The sequence below is a fragment of the Diplodia seriata genome (assembly GCF_021436955.1).
Source record: "Diplodia seriata strain FDS-637 chromosome Unknown scaffold_9, whole genome shotgun sequence".
In the NCBI taxonomy this organism is placed as follows: domain Eukaryota; kingdom Fungi; phylum Ascomycota; class Dothideomycetes; order Botryosphaeriales; family Botryosphaeriaceae; genus Diplodia; species Diplodia seriata.
Window position 1 is genome coordinate 846,372 of NW_027117316.1, and position 18,299 is coordinate 864,670.

The following is an 18,299-nucleotide window of genomic DNA, read 5'->3' on the forward strand; positions in this document are numbered from 1 at the left end:
GCGGGCGCGGCGGGGGTCGACGTACAGCGAGGTGGACGCATTGTACCAGAACGGGTCGTGTTGAAGTGTGGTGTTGCGGGCCGCGGTCGGTAAGCGTTTGAAACCCGCCACATGCAGGGCCCGGCCCAGTGGCTGACGCTGTTATAGTTTCAGCTGCCTATAATGTTTCGTTTGTGGAGCCCTGTCTCGGACCTGTGTACTTTTCCGATGGCTGCATGAAGCACATTCGGGCCTGCATCCTGGGTGTCCGTTTCAAGTATTGCTTGCGCCCGATCAGTCTCTGCCGGCCGCGCACTGGCCTTGCATGTTTCCTTTTCCGGCCACGCAACAGAACAATAGTAATGTAATTTCGACAAGTATATACATAGAAAGGCTCAACGTGCGCACCGCCGCGCCTACACCACCGGCCACCCGCTGGAGAAATCGATCGTGTTCCATCCAAACTGCTTCTGGCCGTCCGAGTACCCAATCGTCGTGTCGACTGCATTCCATTCACGTCAGCTGCATTCGCCACACCACCGCGCTGCCACTTACCGTAGTGATAGTAGAGAATCGGGCCGTGGGTGGGATCGTCGTAGACGCCCTGGCCGCCGGGTCCTGTGGTGGTGCCGCGCGTTAGCCCTGTGCCTGCGTCGCCGAAGTGCCTGAATTGAAAGCCCCACACGGGGCCGGGGCCGCGCCTTACCGTAGACAGTGCCATGCGACTCCAGAACCACCGTTCCGCCGCCGCTGGTGCACGCCTTGCCGCTCGCGTCGACGAAGCCGCCCGTGGCGCTGGACGACCGGCACGCCAGGATCTTGTACTCGTCGCCCGCCGCCGGCCGGGTGGTGTCGTAGCCGCAGCATGTGCCCTTGGAGTAGAACAGGTAGTAGTAGCTGCCGTACTTGAAGATGAAGGCGCCCTCAATCGCCGTGTTGGACGCGTCGTACGCCACCTGGTACGCCGAGCCGCTTGCTGCCGTCGGCGTGCCCTTCATCGGCACCTGGTAGAGGTCCTTCCAGAACGACCCGAACGTCAGGAGGTATGTGCCGTCGGCCTCGATCAGGGCCGGATCTGCGCACCGCGTCAGTCACCACTCCCGAGCCAACGGCGGCGCCCACCCTCTTACCAATCGCGTTGTATGGCTTGGTCGAGTCCGACTTGATGCCCGTGCTGCCCACATCCGTCCAGCTTCCCACGTCCATCGTCGACGAGCGCGCCAGTCCAATCGCCGACGACTGCGAGCCGAACGTGCTCACCGAGTAGTACAGGTAGTACAGGCTTCCGACCAGGTGGACGCTCGGCGCCTGTGTCCTCCAGTCAGTCCTCTGCATCGCCGGCTCTCACACTGCGAGTGACTTACCCAGAGGTCGTCGCTGCCGTCAAGGTCGATGGTCGAACCGTCCGGGAGAGCAGCTCCCTTGTACGTCCATGGTCCCGTGATATCCGGCGCCGTGTGCACCGCGATCTTGCCGCCTGGCCCGGGTCAGCACTCAAGACGACGATGGAGGAACGGATGCCTTACCCGTCGAGAAACGGAAGTAGGTGCCGTCAGAGCGACGGATGATCGAGGGATCGTGCGTGTTTACGCAAGTCCCTGAGCAGGCGCCGGGATTGGCATATCCGCTCACCAGGGCAGGGAGGAGAGGGAGGAGGGATGTGACGAAGATCTTCAGGTTGAACATGGATGCAACGATTTGAAACTTTTGGATTTCAGATTGACTTTCGTTGCGAGGCGATGCCGGTTTATCAATGGCTGGCAGTCGGCCGTGGCAGTGCGGATGTGCATGCAGGATGTGACACCAGCCATCTAAACGAAGCGGTGGCGCTGGGCGCAGAATGCGTCCACAATGGTATCCTTTCAATTTACCTTCCTGCGGGAAGCATACATACGACGGCGGGCTGGAACTCGAGCCGGGGTGGCTTGTGGGCAGTCCCAAACATGCTCCGATACGAGCCCACTAAAGGCCCGTGGTGGACTGCATGTCCGTCGACCCCTCGTCTGGAGGCCCGGAACCTCATGCACTTGGTGGAACATGTTTGACAAGCCGCGATCCCCGGCCCCCAGAAACGGCCGATTGGAGGAATTTAGCATCAGACAATGTGGTAGCCGCCGCACCCGACGGCCGCCTCGGGCCGGTCAGCATCAGCAGGAACCGCCCACGTTTCGGACCGCCGTCCTTCAGCCCACCCGGTGGGCGTGAAACAATCCCTTCGATATTGGCAGAGCTGCCGAGTCCGCGAAAGTGGGAGGGAACAGCCACGCATGGCCGGTGAGCAGACGGATCTCAGAAGGCGCCGTCTGTTTGTTAATTAATTAACCAGCCGAGTGGCTTTCATGCATACACAAGGCTGTGTCTATTGTTTGCAGGCACCAGTGGGTATGCGGGGAAACGTGGTACGGTATATCCGGGAACTGTCTGGGATTAAGGTTAAATTGTGGCTAAGAAAGTCAGTGACCAGGCTTTCCCGTACCGTCCTTGGGTGGCAAGCGAGACCGACTAACGCGCTTTGGAAGGCCCACGTCCTCCACTCCAGTGACCCCTCCATGGTCTATGCAACCAATCATCCGCCCAACCATCCAACCGGCTTAATCCGATCCGATTGCGCTGTCGGATCTGGTGTCAACGCCGTGCCTTCATGGATCATGAACCTTGGCAGTCATGCACTCCTTTCTCCCCCATCCCTACCCGAAAGATGTCCGCGGAACCATCCGCCGCCATAGGGGAGTGGAAAGGCGTAGCGTGAGTCCATAGGCGGTTGCCGTCGTGCTTCTCCACCCGACTGAGCCCCCTGTGAGTACTGCTCCGATTGGTAGCCTTGCCGTCCACTCTGCGAAACGGAAACCTCGCATGCCTTGACGCGGGTATGTCAGCCTTACCAAAACATGGCTGCTCCCACAAACAGATGATAGGAACCTTGTCGACACTCATGTGATCCGTCCGTAACTGGAGGTAACTCCGGATGAAGGGCCTCCCGTACGATGTCGATGGCGGCATACAACATGTCAAGTAGACGAGACCCATGAGTTCGAAAAGATGTCTTGTCAAGTTGAATGCTGGACTCACCAGCAGCCCCCTGTGCTTCTCGATCAGTACTATACTACAAATAATCTGGGCAAAGTCTTGCGGGAACACTGACAGATGAGCCCCAGATCCACCTTGGATATATTTTGGGAGTGCACGAGACTCGCTTGGCTGGAAGACAAAACGTGGAACGCTAGCCGATCAGTGAGACAACGCTCTGATAACGGCAGGTGGGAAACAAAACGAGGGTTTAATTGAAGACAAGTTGATGAAGGCAACATAGCAAGACAAGATATAAACCAACCAACCGACAGCATTGCTGCGGAATTGGCCAACACTCCGAAAGCAGATACTCCGGCTAATGCAACTCGAAACAAGACCAAAATGCCTGGCAGCCTCAGCCGCCTTCTTTGGGTATCACCGTCGTCGACCAGTCCCTAGGTGCTTCCAGCAGCCTGGGCTTCCTCCTCGCGCTTTTCCTTGTTGCCTTCCTTCTCTTCTGGGTCCTCTTTCTTTGGACTGTTCGGTTGCGTCGACGCCTTACTTCCTCTCCGTGGAAACGATCCGTCTCCTATCGGGGTGTTTGCCTGACTGCCAAGCAGGTGTTGAGGATACTTTTGCAGGTCCCTGGAGCTGGTGGAAAATGTGCTCACCACAGGCGTGTAGTATTCCGATGTCCCGCTCTGACCGCTCGCGTCACGGCGATGATGGTGGTTTTGGGTCGGCGTCAAGGCTTCGCCCTGCGGGCTCGTGAGACCGGCATGATTCGCATCGGCTTCGTTGTTGATTTCAGTCATGTGATCCTCCGCAAATTGTGCCCCGTTCATCAAACCGTTCCAGCCGCCCTCGATGTCCCGCAGGAGCCGCACATATTCCTCCGGCACTAAGCCGGACTCCCCGGTGCGTGGATCTTGTGCGACAAGCCAGCCTTGCCCGTGGCGGTAACTGACCAGGATAATCTGTCCTTCTGTAAGCGGCAGTTCATTGTCGTTTTCGCGTTCAAAGTCAAACAATGCAACGGCCTTGCCGTGCATCTCTTCGTCAGGGGAGGCTATGGTAAACTGGTAATCCCGCGAGTACCGGCTCTCGTCTGCAAATCCCCCTTGGGACGATGTCTCGGACATGTCGTCCTCCGATCCGTAAACCAACCCATCCTCATCCGTGTAGCTCGGGCGCCGGCCCTGCGCGGATGGAACCGATAGCCCGCCTGGGTTGCCCTCGTCGCCAGCCGAATAAGTAATATATTCACCGCCTGGGCCATTCGCCGCCTCGTCGAAGTCGCTAACATAAAAGTTTTGGGTACCATCGCCATTTGTCGAGTGATAAGAGCCCCGCCGTACACCCCGCTCTACACTACGGCCCCGATCGCTGTCGAATCCGACGAAATTGGACTTGTGTTTCCGGTGGCGCGCGCTCGTAACCACTGGGCTGTGGAGGTCTTCGTCCTCGCTCCATGGCGGCCCGTCGCCAAAGCTGGTCGAGGGTAGTTGTTCGCCTCGGGGCTCCCATGACGCCAGTGACCAGCCACCTCGCGAACCATCCCACGAAAGCGATGGATCCGACACGCGTCTGCTTTGTGCTTCGCTAACGGGGGTTGACGTCTCCGAGCGTTGTTCGGGCAGCGGGCCGTAGAACAGGGGGCTGAAGGGCGGGTATGCGAAGTCGCGGACGAGGGTGTAGCTGAGGCTGGAGTGGAAGATTGGGTAAGCGGTCGACTGCGGGCGCGATCGAGGAGGACCGGACACTTGTGACATGGTAGAGAGGCGGTTTTTGGCATACGAGGTGGGTCTTGAGCTGGATGCATTGGGCGGCTGCGAGGGCGGAGACGTTATCAACGGAGGCAGCGCATTGGCCGATTGCGGATTCGGCGGTGACTGCGGGGCCATCTCCTGCGAAGCCGAGTCCTTGGAGGTCTGAGGGGAGACAACCGCAGCCATGAGAGCGCCGGGAATGCGCGCCGGGTCGACGCAGCAATGGCGCGTGCGCGCAGCGTGTGTGGTGCCGGTGTCCGGGCTGCGCTGCGACTCGTCTCCCCGAGGCAGGCGGGCGCGGCGAGGTGTTGGGAGGACAACGGGCAGCAGCGCGGCGGCGAGCTACGCGGTAGAGAGGCGTCGAGGGTTGGCGCGTGTTGTCGGCGGCGCGAGCTTGGGGTCGGCACAGCGCGCGAGGGGCGCGGGGCGCGGGGCGGTGCTGGAGGGCGTGGCCGTCGCGCAGGCGGGCGGACGGGGCCAATGGAATCGGCGCCGGGGGGTTGGCCGGGGCCTGCGAGGGCAGACAGCAGGGCTCGGGTGGGTGTTGAGCGGTGGTGGTGATGGATTTGTGGGCTGTCAGGCCTGAGCGGAGGCGGCCAAGGGTCGCTCCAGCCGGGCGCTAGCAGTGACAGCCGCGCGGGCTTGTCGGCGAGGCGAGGCTCGGGGATTGCGGGCGCTGGGGCAGGCTGGACGTGGCCGGGACTCGAGCGGTGGTGCTGAGAAAAGCGCTGAGGGCATGCGATGCGACCAAGACGCCCCGAGACTTCGAGACGCAGGCGGGCTTGTGTTGTTCGGGGGCTAATAATAGATCGGCCGTTTCAGAATGCTGAGCACCGCTGATCAGGAGCCTCGCAGCACCGTACCGCCTGACAACCAGCACACCACAAAAACCATCTTGCCAGCCCCGTCGTGCCCGCCACCGCTCGTCCTCGTCGTCCGCCGCCCCGGCACGGACTCGACGCCCAGACCCGCCTTTGTCAGCCAGCGACCGCCTTCTCCAGCGCCCGCGATGATGCAACGCCCCCTTCCGTCATTGGTCGGCTCCCGCGCAGCTGCCCGCCTTAGCCTGGCGTTAGTCTCAAGGCTTCTGTAACTGCTGCCGCCCCGGCCCAAGCGACGCGCTCGGGCCATTGCACGTGACCTTTCCGCTGCCGCTCAACTTCACCACCGTCTGCGCGTCCCATTCCTGCGCGTCAACAGCTTTTTCAGGTACGTGTCCCCGCCACCCCCGCATCGCCCTCTGCCGCCCCAACGCGCCCCTTTCATGATGATACCCTTTATTGGAGCTGTCCTACCCCCATGAGGAGACAACATTACCGTATACGCAAATTTTCTGAACGCCTCAACACGCCGTCCGGCTTCTCAACCGCGCAAGCTTCACCACGCTGACGCAGTCACATAGCCTCACCACCCACAGCGTCATGTCTGCCGATCCACGGCTGCGCGGTAAGGCTGCGCCTGTTCCGCCACCGCCGCCGCCTGATGACTCGCCCGACTCCTCCGTAGTGGCCGTTGACGGTGCTCCGCCGGTAACGCAGTCCGCACCCAGCAATGATCCTGACAGCAGCTACAAGCTTAAATTCTGTACCGTGTGCGCCAGCAACAACAATAGGTATGTTCCACAGTTGTCTGGGGGGAGGCTGTCGCAATGGATACCTGTCGAAACAGCCTGTAGATATACCACGCCATCAATTCACATCTGTGCATCCATTCGCATGTGCTCTGCTTTCCCGTGTCTCGTCTTGCGTGCTCAAAACTGACCGCGCCTGTCTTCCACAGATCCATGGAAGCCCATCTGCAACTCTCAACCGCCCATTACCCCGTCATCTCCTTCGGTACCGGCTCTCTCGTGCGTCTCCCTGGTCCCAGTATATCCCAGCCAAACGTCTACGCTTTCAACAACACCACTTACGACGCCATGTATCGCGAACTCGAGGGCAAAGACGCTCGTCTATACCGCGCCAACGGTATCCTCAACATGCTGGATCGCAACCGCAACACCAAGCGCTATCCCGAACGCTGGCAAGACTGGCGCGTCGGTGTACCTCGCGTCAATCACAACGAAGATAAGGGTGCCATTGGAGTCGAGGGCGGCGTGGTGGATGTCGTCATCACTTGCGAGGAGCGTTGCTGGGATGCCGTCGTCGATGATTTGCTCAACAGAGGCAGTCCACTCAATCGTCCCGTCCACGTCTTCAACGTCGATATCAAAGACAATCATGAAGAGGCTCTCGTTGGTGGCAAGGCCATTCTCGATCTAGCTACCAGGCTCAACGATGCCGCCAGAGAAGAAAGAGCATTGAAGGGCCCGCAGGGTTGGAATCAAGGCCAAGGCAGTGCCAGAATCGGTTTTGACGAGCGTGTGCCCGATATTCTTGGCAGTTGGCAAGAAAAGTGGCCCAATCTCCCCGCACTTTGGACTCTGGCCTGGTTCTAGCATGACTGCCATATCTTTCATAGCAAGGCGTTTGGTGTTTGTGGTAAGCTACTTGATGACGAGACGACTGGATTTCTTCGAGACTTGTATTTGTGATGACATGCATAAGTGGTAGCGCGAAGAATAGCAGAACATGGCGTAACTATGCCTTAGCTTATTCTTAGAGAGAGAAAAAGACGTAGGTAGTTGAAGCTATCGTCCGGACGAGAATGTCGAACTAAAAATTCTACGTACACGTCCGGACGATGGCTTCAACTACCCATGACATGAGCAAAAAACAGATCCACGCTAGCCATCGGCTGCGCGAATGAGCTGTACGCGAGAAAGGTTTTGATGCCACCGTTTCAGCTCTGCAATCATTTTTGCGAAACTGTGATTCGTTGGCCATGACTTTTGTCTCTGCACAGCTACGGCACGACTGGCGGGGGACTGGCGGCCTTGGCGTTGGGGCTAGCGGGGACTAGCTGGAGGCGAAGATTAGTCATGGCTGCTAGTGGCTTGGCGTCGCCTCTGCAACAACCGCGCCCGCGTTTCATGACGCGTTTCACGACGCGCACTCACAAACGCCTCAAGGTCTCGCGCTTCGCTCAGCTCTGGACATTTCCGCCTCGTGCTGATGAATTCGACGTCCGGTGCCTCCTCGCATTCCCGCCGTCAATCTCGCTGCAAATGGACGGTCGCATGTCGGATTCCTCGCTAACCAGTGATGATTGACGGCTTCAATCGACAAACAACGGATTACTGACGGCCTCAATCGACAAAACAACGCATAAAGGGTGGAATGCATGGCATGAATGGGTTGTTGAAGTGGTTGTCAGGTGTTGGTGGCTCTGTGTGGCTCTGGGCGGCGCTTGGTGCCCCCTGGGTGGTTCCTGCACCGGTCGGCTACCAGCCTCGCCCCTGGCTCTGACCAATGGCCGGAAGCAACTACCCTACCAACCGACGGCCCTGTACGGTATTCTACTGCTTTTCACTACGATTTTTACTGTGAAACCCTACTTTTACGATGTTGCTGACCCACCCAGTCTTGCGCGCAAACAACAGGGCTTGATTTGCATTACTTGCCAGCCTTTCCAAACCACGTCGGCGAATCAACAAAAATCGTCATGTTTCATAATGTCCTGTCGGTGGATTGATTGCTTAGGGACGTTGTCTGACGTATCGACTTTGGGGACCGACTACCAGAAGGCCTTGTTGAGATGGAATTTCAAGAGATATGCGACCTGAGGAAGCTTTTGTCGCAAAGTACCTGCAGACCATTCGTATGCTTGATGAAGCTTCTGCGCAGCTGGTACATCGCGCTCGACACAGCCATGGCGCGGAGTTCTACAGATGCAGCAAGCATCTTGGTCAACAAAACATTACCACTGGATGCCGGCATTTTCCCTCAACTTGTAATGGAACAGAACAATCAATCAATAACAGCTCTACGACTACAATTGACCATTTCACGTTTGATGCAACCATGTCGCCTATGCAGACTTAAGTCAACACTCGCTACGAATGCAACATATCAGCAATGCTTCTTCGCTACTGTACCGGCAACAGAGCGACCGTACATGAAAGATCCTTCCGATCAAATTTCGCATGCAACGCATGCAGCACAAATCACAGTCGACATTAATCACAGTCGACATTCGCCACATATCATATGCGCTCCTGCGATGACAATGGGGCGACCGGGAGATCGAAAGACAGTGGTGGCTGGTCATGTTACCCTCTCCACATAGCCATGTTTCCGCACCTGTGGGTTCTTTTCCTCGATACTGCAATGACAGCAGAGTGCCCGTGGTCGAACTTGCGCATCTAATACAACCGTGTCGCCAATTTTTGAGCTGCAGCACACACGTCCTGGCCTTTTTCAATCAATCATCTTGCTTTACACTCGCCGTTAAGTCGAAACTTTGGTGTCACCTCCCGGCTGTTGTAACAACAATGCAACAATTGACCATCCAAATCGCAGCCATGCAAGCACTTTTGCAGCCCCAAGCGGGGTATCAGCGTGCCGTAATGGCCGCTATCACAAAAAAGAAGTGACCAGTTTTTACAATGTCCTTTTCTGGCTAAAATTGCGCTTCAAAACGCTGCATTTAAATTTCGACCACCAGCGCCCAATAAAAGCGACCGCGAATCAGGCCATAGTATTCGTTGTCGAAGTGCGCACTTGACAGAGCTTTATTACCGATTTTGCACTCCATGCAATCGTCCGTTACATCTCCAATCCAGCACAGGACTATTCGATGGTAGCTGCAAAGACAAAAGCAGCCAAAGCGATGGCAGGAAGTGGCTACTAAGATTTAAACGTCCTAACGTCGCATTGCGCTGTATGTGTTCTTCCACACCCCGCCCACGCCGCCGCCGCCGACGACGACTTCGCCGATAAAGCTGCAAAGACATCGTACTCTTATCTTATAACTATGCGCCATGGCGAACGCTTGGTGTCGACTTCTCGCTTTATTCAATGCAAGCGCTAGTGGCTCTCTTCGCCGTTCTTATGGTTTTAATACGACATCCGACATCTTAAAGAACAAGAACCGCGCCACATGGCCTCGCGATAACATTGGCGTACTTATAGTAAGACCGAGCATGGTATTGTCGCCTTACAACATAACCGAGCACGGCATTATTGCAATTATGCTTTGTGATGGTTAAAATTAAGATTTTTCTGTTAAAGCTGGCACTGCGTGCAGCTAATGGATCCGCCGAAGAGTTTACTAACTTCTTTAACTTGCATTATTATGGGGCGGCGTTACCTAACACGGCATGCGTATATAGTCTACTCTTATTCTCTAGTTATGCTTCTCTTTATTACTTACTGTTGTTCGTTTCTTTAAAGATAACGCTTATCTATTTATATTCGTTTTATTATTATAGTAGAGCGCCTATCTTATTATTTTATACTTCTCTGCTCTTAGGCTTATTAAGCGCTACTATTTAATACCCTACTCGAATTATTTTCTAATAAATCTTTGTAGTAAGGTATCGTTATACAACTTACCCTGCCATTATACTATAAGCTTATAATTTTCTAGGCGTTAATCACTGCTAGAATTGGCACAAAACGTAGAGAAAATTTTTTATAAAATATAGTTGGTCGAATCATTATGCCTTAAACTTAGTTGGAGAGCTAACTATAAATGATACTCTTAACTAAAATTAGCAATCCAATAACATTTTGGTCGTCCGCTATTACCGGATGCGTAGACGACACATTGTAAGACGGAATTTACAAGGACAGCAATGATGGGTATGACAATATATTTAGTTACAGTTATCTATTCTCACTCGTCGCGTGTTTAGGCGAGCGAATGCATTCTCCGTGAGGTGCACATTTGGACCTCCACCGGAGCAACCAGGGCCAGCTGATTTACGATTCAGTCTCGGCATCCTGCGATCCTTAAGCATCGGGGTCGAGACTCAGATATCTCTCAATGTCGGGCATGTCGTCATGTTCGTCCAGGTTGTTGATTCTTTCGAATGCCTTCCGAACATCGAGTTCCCTTCTTCCACCGGTCTTAAACCAGATGCCGTGCTCTTTGTATTGTAGCCAGATGGGGCGCACCTCTTCCCACTCTTTCAGAGCTTTTTCGTAGTCTCTGCGGATTTCTGGTTCTCGTGCTATGATGTCGTCCCAGTAGGCAATCTCTGCTTCGAGCTTCTTCCTTTCCTCGTACTCGACTCTGAGGCTCTTCATCTCCCTCGCCATGTTTGTGTTATAGGGCGTGTTTTTGAGGATGAAACTGCAATGCTTGGACCATTGCGCGTAAGGCACGCTGTTGACGCTATCGTTGCTCTCACCGGCACTATGGTGTGCGAACCCCCCACCGGATGTAATGTAGCCATCACCGATACATGAGAATATAATCTCCGCCGGCACAGCCCAGCTGGGCTGGCCCAAGACGCAAATGGGAAAGGCATCGAGCCTGTACAGCTTCTTCAGTGATTTTGTCTCGTGAAGGTAGATGGCACAAGCCTCGGTCAAGCCCATGATGGGGTTGGAGCTATTGTGGCCGAGATGCTGCGCGATCCGATCGCCGGAATCCTTCGAATATCCGAAATACTGAAGCGGACGGGCCAGGGGCACCATCTTGTCATCAACGTCTTCCATACGTTGCTCAAGCGCGTCACAAAACTGTAATATCTTGGCTTGCCTTGATACCGAAGTGTTGTTGTCGCGTTGAAGGTATCTCCGATTACCGCTTAACTGGGCAGGTGGAGGCGCGATCTTTCTAGATTGCCGCCTGTCAGCTCTCATTCTGGCACCGTCAATTGCAGCAGCATCCTGATCGGACTGCACACCCATACGAGCGTATTCGCGCATCATATGCAAGATTCGAAGATGATCACCCGCGGAGGGTGCATTGCCATTCTTGTCGACCAGCATGATGTTGTAGATTGAGGGTCGATTGGCACAGTTCACTTTGTAGAAACCGATCTGGCTGGCTACTGGCTCCTCCTTTTGGTGGTAGGCCTTGGAGATGTTGCCGCAGATAATTGCATTCAGCATGGGTCCCGTCAAAGTGCACATGATCTGGGTGGTCAATTTCAGCCAATCGCCGAGGCGACAGCTGTCCAGAGCACTTCTTTTCTCCCGCTCGTCTTCCCAGACGGCACGGAGCATATCTCTGTAGCTTATTGTCAGCAGCTTTGCATACTTGTTCCCTTGTTGAACCGCAGGTTCAAGGTGTTCTGGTTCTGATGGGTCTTGGCTCGACTCGGGAACAGGTCCGATGATTTCATCATCATCTTCATACTCTACAGAATACTCATCGTCTTCTTCTTCGAGAGGAAGATCGTCATCACGCTTCGCTGCTTTCGCTGCGGCATGCTCATCCACGGATGTACTCAACATTGGAAGATCATCAAGTTCCATGTTGTCTTCATCAAGTTCCATGTCATCTTCATCGGCTTCCATGTCATCTTCATGGACATCCGGTGCAACTCCTTCAGCAATGAGGTCTGTGGGCTCACTTTGGGGCTGTTTGTGGGCAGAATGAACAGGGTGACCCACTTGGAGTTCGTCTTCCGAGCCGAGGTCGGGAACGTTACGAGGCGGTGAACTTGGGAAACGAAAATTGTCAAAAGTGTCAAAAGTCTGCACTTGTACATCACTTGCGAAACGAGTGCGTTTTGTTGACCGCGAAGCGTTTCCAGTGCCTTCCACCGTCGTTTCAGTCGAAACGCGATGCGATTGATTCACGAGCTCAGCGTCTGCCGAGGACTCATGCAGTTGATTCACGAGCTCAGCGTCTGCCGAGGACTCATGCAGTCTGGTACCACCACCCGGGCCTACCTTTGTGTTATACATCAATGGAGGTGAGCCGTAGCTGGATGGTGCTGACGAGGTACAATCGGATACCGCGTCCAGATTTTTGCCCTTCGAAGGATCGCTGGGATCGGGGCGAGGAGTTGGGCTGTCCAGCCGGAAGTTCTTGCTGGAAAAGAGGTGGGAGCGGAGGTTTGAGGCCTCTTCTAAGCATTTTAGTCAGTACTGCATGCCGGCCTCTGCGTGGGTGACCTACTTTGATTTTGAGGGTAGGAGAACCTGCCCAGATCACCGGTAGGAGCAGGCCGACGAGGGCTTGAGCGCTCGGCCTCGTCAGGCGGGTCGGGCGGATCTGGTGGCATGGTTTTGGGATGATTTGGTTTCGCAGAGTTGAACGGAAGCTTGGGTGAGTCGGTAGGCAGCCGCGCTGGTGGCTGCCTAAACCGGCTAGGGCAGGCAGCCGCCAGCCCGGCGCTTGACTTGCGACACCCCCCGGCCTTCCGCAGCGCTTCTACCTACGCTCCTTTGCGCCACTGCACTCGCCGCTTGTCATCCCTCCTCAATCCAAACCCCTTGGGCGCTCTCTTCGGCAACGTCTGCAACACACAGCATATGCGCACGCAGTCATCGTCACTCAAGCCCTCCAACGGATACACTCAATTCGCGTCTGTTGGCACTCAATGCAGTTCCGACGATCTGCAGCGGGCCTCTTCAACGCCCAGGATCTGTTCAGTGGTCGGTGCACCGATTGCCGGCCGGATCTAGAGCTAACTGCGCATACTCGACGTAGTGATCAGCATTAACAAATCCCTGCTTGTGAACGTTCAACAGTCGCCTACTGCACCACGTCCTCGAGCAATCTACACGTACCACAGCTCTCAAGTCGGAGAATTCACAAGAGAGCGTCGAAACCTAAGGCCAGGCAATCCGAGCACGAGGCGTGCCTCTCGCGAACAGGCACAACCACTGGAGAGGCGAGGGTTGTTCAGCGAAAAGGTATGCCCCGTCCCGATCCGCTTACGAGGTGTTTACTGACGATTTGATTGCGACAGGGTCCTTGCCAGCTATCAATCGGTCCGAAGGGGATTAGAGATATCGTACAGCCTTCTAACACATGTGTCAAGCTTAGTGGGCAGAGAGGCACTTGGGGATCCTGAGCGACAAGCAAGAGAGACACAACCAGATACAAGCCCTTGCCATCGCGGCATTTGTCTTTCCTTGCCTTCGATTTCTGTTTGGCGAGCCTAAGCTTTGTAACCAGCTTTTTCGATTGTAATTGGGTGATTGTCGCCTGCCGCTCTTCCACCGCTGTAGGCCTATCTGATGCTGGGCTTGTTTTCGAGGGTGCGCTGCGTTTGGCGCTAGAAGCAACGAAGTGTTCTGGAGCCTAATATGATGGGAAATAGGATGTTTCCGGGTATCCAAATTCGCTATAGTTGATATAAATATGTACATTGGATCAATGTTGGTTTCACACAGGATGATACCAATCGACAGAAGAATACTGAATGTCATTCTATACTCATTCCCGCTAATTCTGTAGACACCATTCCTAGAGAAAACGGCATGTGATGTGCAGCGGGACATTGTGTGTCTTAGGCGAATTGATTGCAATAAACTTAGGGCTAAAGCATGGTTTGACTCATCCAGTTCGGTGGATTAATTGGAAATCCTAGACACGATGGGCTGTAAGATAATGGTTTTTTCGTATTAGGCTGAACCTCTGCTCCCGTCAGCTATAATAACGAGGTTTAGCATTTGACACTGCTTTAGACATCCGCATCCGCTTCCGTTACGTAAATCCGGATGCACCTAGGCTGTTCCGTATAAGCCTAGAAGAGCCACTTCGGGTCGTGCTTGTTGGTTTAAGGATGAAATTGTTGATGACGGTGGTGGTTTCTTCGAGCTAGGGTGTGAGTTGAGAGCGTCTGCAAGGTAGAAGGGTGGGTGGTAGGCTTCCGGTTAAGAGTGTCTGCACGGTAGGAGGGTGGGTGGCAGACCTCCGCGGAGTTAAGTTAAGTTGAAAGTGCCTGCAAGGTAGGAGGGTAGGTGGCAGGCCTCGGGTTGAGGCAGCCCGTTAAAGGTAGGAGGGTGGGTGGCAGGCCCTCGGTTGAGGTAGCATGTGACGATACCTTAGGCAGCGAGATTATGACACCTCAGGCAGCCAGTTGACGGCACCCTAGGCAGCCGGTTAACGATACCTTAGGCAGCCCGGTTAACGACACCTTAGGCAGCGAAGGTCCTTGGTAAAGGCCTCGCTTACCTAAAAAAAATGTTAGTAAGGCTTTACTAAGCGTATTCGAGTTATTAGTATTGTTTTTAGAATAGATTAGGCTTAGTATTATGGAGCGTAAGCACTATGCTCGGTAATAAGATAGGTTTTGCGAAAAAAGCTAGAATAATCTAGACGGTAGGTGCGATTAGATTTAGCTTAAAGATAACTTAGTTATTTAGACACTTAAACCCCTAATTATTTCCCGTAGACTATCGCAGCGCATTATAGTTAAGCGCCGGCAAATTAAGCGCTACGTTTAAGCACGCCCTATTCTATAGATTAAGCTGCGTAAGCTAAGAGTTAAAATAGACATGCCTTAGAGGGTATCTATTAGAAGTAGTAAGTAGTATCTTAAGTCGCTAGCCTTCTAGAACCTTCTTACTACGTTGTTAGGTGTCTTCGGTAACGAGGTAGATCTAAGAGTAAGATAAGAGTAAGGCTAGGCGCTTTACGTAACCTTTATCTAGAGAGGCCGTGCCGTAAAGGTCGTTAGAGTGCTTAAAGATGTATAAGCAAATGGCGCTAGTGTTTTAGGGCTATACGGGCTTGATGTAAAGGATCGCGGGTGTGGTAGAGGTGGTGAGATCGATGCTAGTTTAAAGGCCGGAGTGGCAATAACTTCCTCTGCCGCCTACACACCTTCGCTTAAATCACCACAGCCACGAACTCACCAACATCTCACTCACCCCCAGCAGCAGGCGCGATCTAGCGCTTCATCCCACAGCAAGATTAGAGCCATGCCATTTCTTTAGGACCCTTCCAAGCTTATTTAACGCATCTTCTCGTCATCGCAGAAGGAATCTGCAGACTGGTAGCGCCGAGCGCATTCATCGCCAGCTTCGAGTCCCTGCGCCAGTCTAGAACGTCTAACGCGCTGAACTCACACGCTTAGCGCCGCATCTAGAAATAACCGCCAGTTTACGACTCCTAAAAGGTCTAAGGTCTCTTATTGCGCATACGTTGCGCTCTGCTTATGGTCCCTTATAGTCCCTCTCGGGCTTAACTCAGGATCTCGCCCACATAGCCTACCTTCCCGGCAAATTACCCAAATACCCGGTTTTTCGAAAATAATATCTGAAATACCTATACCCTTACCCAAATACCTAGGTGGGTATTTAGGTAAATAATAGACCTTGCATAAAGTAAAGTTCGTAATTTACCGGCAAATTACTGAAATACCCAGTTTCTCGAAAATAATATCTGAAATACCTATACCCTTACCCAAATACCTAGTTTTCATAAAATTTACCCAAATACCCTACTTTTAAGCATAACTTTTTATGCATTTCCTTATAAATTATAAAATGGGCGAAACTGGGTGTTTAGGTAAATATATTGTAAAGTAGGGTATTTAAGTAAATAATATTCCCTAGACTCTTAATAACAGCCGGTTAGAATAAGAAAGCGTGCTCCCCTAATTTAAGGCAATTACTCCATTATGAAGCTTTAATCGTGAACGGAGCAAAGCTCTACGTCCAGCGATCCGTTTTGAACAGAAAAAGAACAAGTAGAAATCAAAGCAGATGAACGGAGCAAAGCTCTACGTCCATAAGAACGGAGCAAAGCTCTACGTAAGAAAAAGAACAAGAAATCAAAGCAGATGAACGGAGCAAAGCTCTACGTCCGGCGAAATGGTTGAAAAGAAGGAAAGAAGAACAAGAAGAAACACCCTGTAGTGGATGCTAGCACGAGGCTTCCCACTTACTGCCGCGGGCCATCACGATATTCATCAACCTCGTGGTCGACGTCCATGTCAGTATCTTGGTCATGGCCGCCGTCAGCAGGATTGCTCTGCTGCTGCTGTTCACCAACTTGGTGCTCCCCAAGGTGGGAGGGGGGTTCACCGTCGTGGTGCTGTTGGTTCGTAAAACCACCGCGGCGATTCCTACGCCATCTACCGCAATTTCTACCGCTGTGAGATTAGTCGCGGTCAGAATCCTCACTCTCCACGTAGCCTTGGCCACAACTGGGAATCGGGGCCTCGTTGTGATCACTTGCGCCTGGTTGAGGCATGGCGCCATAGTGCATACCGCCCATGTAAGGGTATTGGGCGGTCGGAGGGTAGCCCAGGGGTTGACCTAGCATGGCACCGTAGAGGTAAGGTGCAGGCGCGCCCATGAATGATGGGGGCGGCGCCATCGGCCAACCTGCCATCGGGGCAGGTTGCGGGTATTGAGGGTACCCCATCCCAGGCTGAGGATGCAGAGGAGTGAAGGCCGGAAACGGCATTTGGCCTGGCAGTGGCATTTGGCCCGGCGGACGATCTTGACTGGCACGTCGCCGCTGTTCGGCTTGGTAAGCCGCTCGCGCAGTCCTGAAATCTTGCTCAAACGCGTCCATCAGATGAGGCGCTTGCTGCGACTGTCTTGGGGCAGCAGGTTGCTGACCCGAAGCAACACCGGCGTATGTACGACCTGATGCGGGGAATCTCTCACCTGTGTTTGAAGGAGCAGGTTGGCGCTGTGTGCGCGGAGGTGAGACTGTAGGAACGTCATCAAGTGGAGGCGGGGAAGGTGGCTTTGCTGCCTTCCGCGCTGCCTTGGGGTCTAGTCCATCGACAACATTCCACCATTCGGCGCTATTAACGGTGCACCGCTGACCTACGTGTCCGTAGCCTTTGCAATGATAACATTGCCGATCACAGTCGCGCCAGGTGGTGTCGCGACCGTGCCTTTTACCGCCGCACCGGCAGCAACGGTTGGCCCATTTTCTCCTCCATCCGGCATTCCTAGAATCTATGTCAGTGGCAAGACTAGAGAATAGTAGGGGATTGTGCTAGCAGTGGAGGGGATTCCAGTGTGCAGAAAAGTGGAACAGGACCGCATGTCGATGGTGAAGTGAGGAAGGGTGAGTGAAGGAGTGAGCTTGGTCAGTGGAGTGAGGTCAAGAACTTACTGGGACCGTCTGGAGCAATGCCCCTGTGGGGGGCCGCCGCCATTAGGGCGCTGAGGCGGTTGGCCTCCTCCGCCAGTGGCGAAGCTTGAGTTGTGTTTGGATGTCGTATTTGGAGGGTATTGAATCGACATCGTGTGTGTGGTGGAGAGGAAGAGAAAGAGGAAGAGGCGCGGCGGGCGCGGGCGAAATGACTCCCAGAGCCAAAGTGCTCCGGCACCGGCGCCTAAAGCTCCGAAGCATCAATTTTGGCAGGCGCGCGAGTGCGACTGACAAGCGCTTACGTCATTGGCTGGCTTTGGGTCACTGCCCGTCGCGCGCGCCTGCCTCAACGACGGGCACCGGACGTGCCTACCGCGCCACAAGCCCTACGCCTCAAGCACCTATCACACCTCCAGTTACGGCTCTCGATCCAATCCCATCGTTCCACTACCGAGGCTGGATGCCACAATACCGTCCCACTCAACATCAGGAAGCTAAAACCTGTCCAGTTCTCACTCTCGATACCACGGTGGCTTGTAAATCGTACACAGGTTATTTACGCTCACTATGTCGACGCCTTTCCACGCAACGTGCTACTAGAGCCGTCCACGAGCCACAAAAGGTACAGTCGTACCACCATACTACCAGGGAGCACTACGGCCCGGCCATCCGCTCCTTCTAAATCAAACA

General features: G+C 54.1%; 4 protein-coding genes across 4 annotated transcripts; 1 reads left to right on the plus strand and 3 right to left on the minus strand.

Annotated features, from left to right (window-relative positions):
• Positions 1 to 395: 395 nt before the first annotated feature.
• On the minus strand, positions 396 to 1,665 carry SLS55_008687 (uncharacterized protein; the record flags this gene model as incomplete). Its single annotated transcript, XM_066780094.1, has 6 exons — positions 396 to 481; positions 535 to 597; positions 686 to 1,054; positions 1,110 to 1,287; positions 1,344 to 1,456; positions 1,506 to 1,665. The coding sequence occupies 6 exons, from the start codon at positions 1,663 to 1,665 to the stop codon at positions 396 to 398; spliced, it is 969 nt and encodes a 322-aa protein (XP_066629323.1).
• Positions 1,666 to 3,443: 1,778 nt separating this feature from the next.
• NBP2 (HOG (high osmolarity glycerol) pathway protein) lies at positions 3,444 to 4,760 on the minus strand (the record flags this gene model as incomplete). Its single annotated transcript, XM_066780095.1, has 2 exons — positions 3,444 to 4,721; positions 4,752 to 4,760. The coding sequence occupies 2 exons, from the start codon at positions 4,758 to 4,760 to the stop codon at positions 3,444 to 3,446; spliced, it is 1,287 nt and encodes a 428-aa protein (XP_066629324.1).
• Positions 4,761 to 6,178: 1,418 nt separating this feature from the next.
• Positions 6,179 to 7,194, plus strand: SSU72 (RNA polymerase II subunit A C-terminal domain phosphatase; the record flags this gene model as incomplete). The annotated part of the gene is made up of 2 exons (XM_066780096.1): positions 6,179 to 6,369; positions 6,537 to 7,194. The coding sequence occupies 2 exons, from the start codon at positions 6,179 to 6,181 to the stop codon at positions 7,192 to 7,194; spliced, it is 849 nt and encodes a 282-aa protein (XP_066629325.1).
• A 3,397-nt stretch (positions 7,195 to 10,591) lies between these two features.
• Positions 10,592 to 12,691, minus strand: SLS55_008690 (uncharacterized protein; the record flags this gene model as incomplete). Its single annotated transcript, XM_066780097.1, has 2 exons — positions 10,592 to 12,629; positions 12,687 to 12,691. The coding sequence occupies 2 exons, from the start codon at positions 12,689 to 12,691 to the stop codon at positions 10,592 to 10,594; spliced, it is 2,043 nt and encodes a 680-aa protein (XP_066629326.1).
• Positions 12,692 to 18,299: the final 5,608 nt, after the last annotated feature.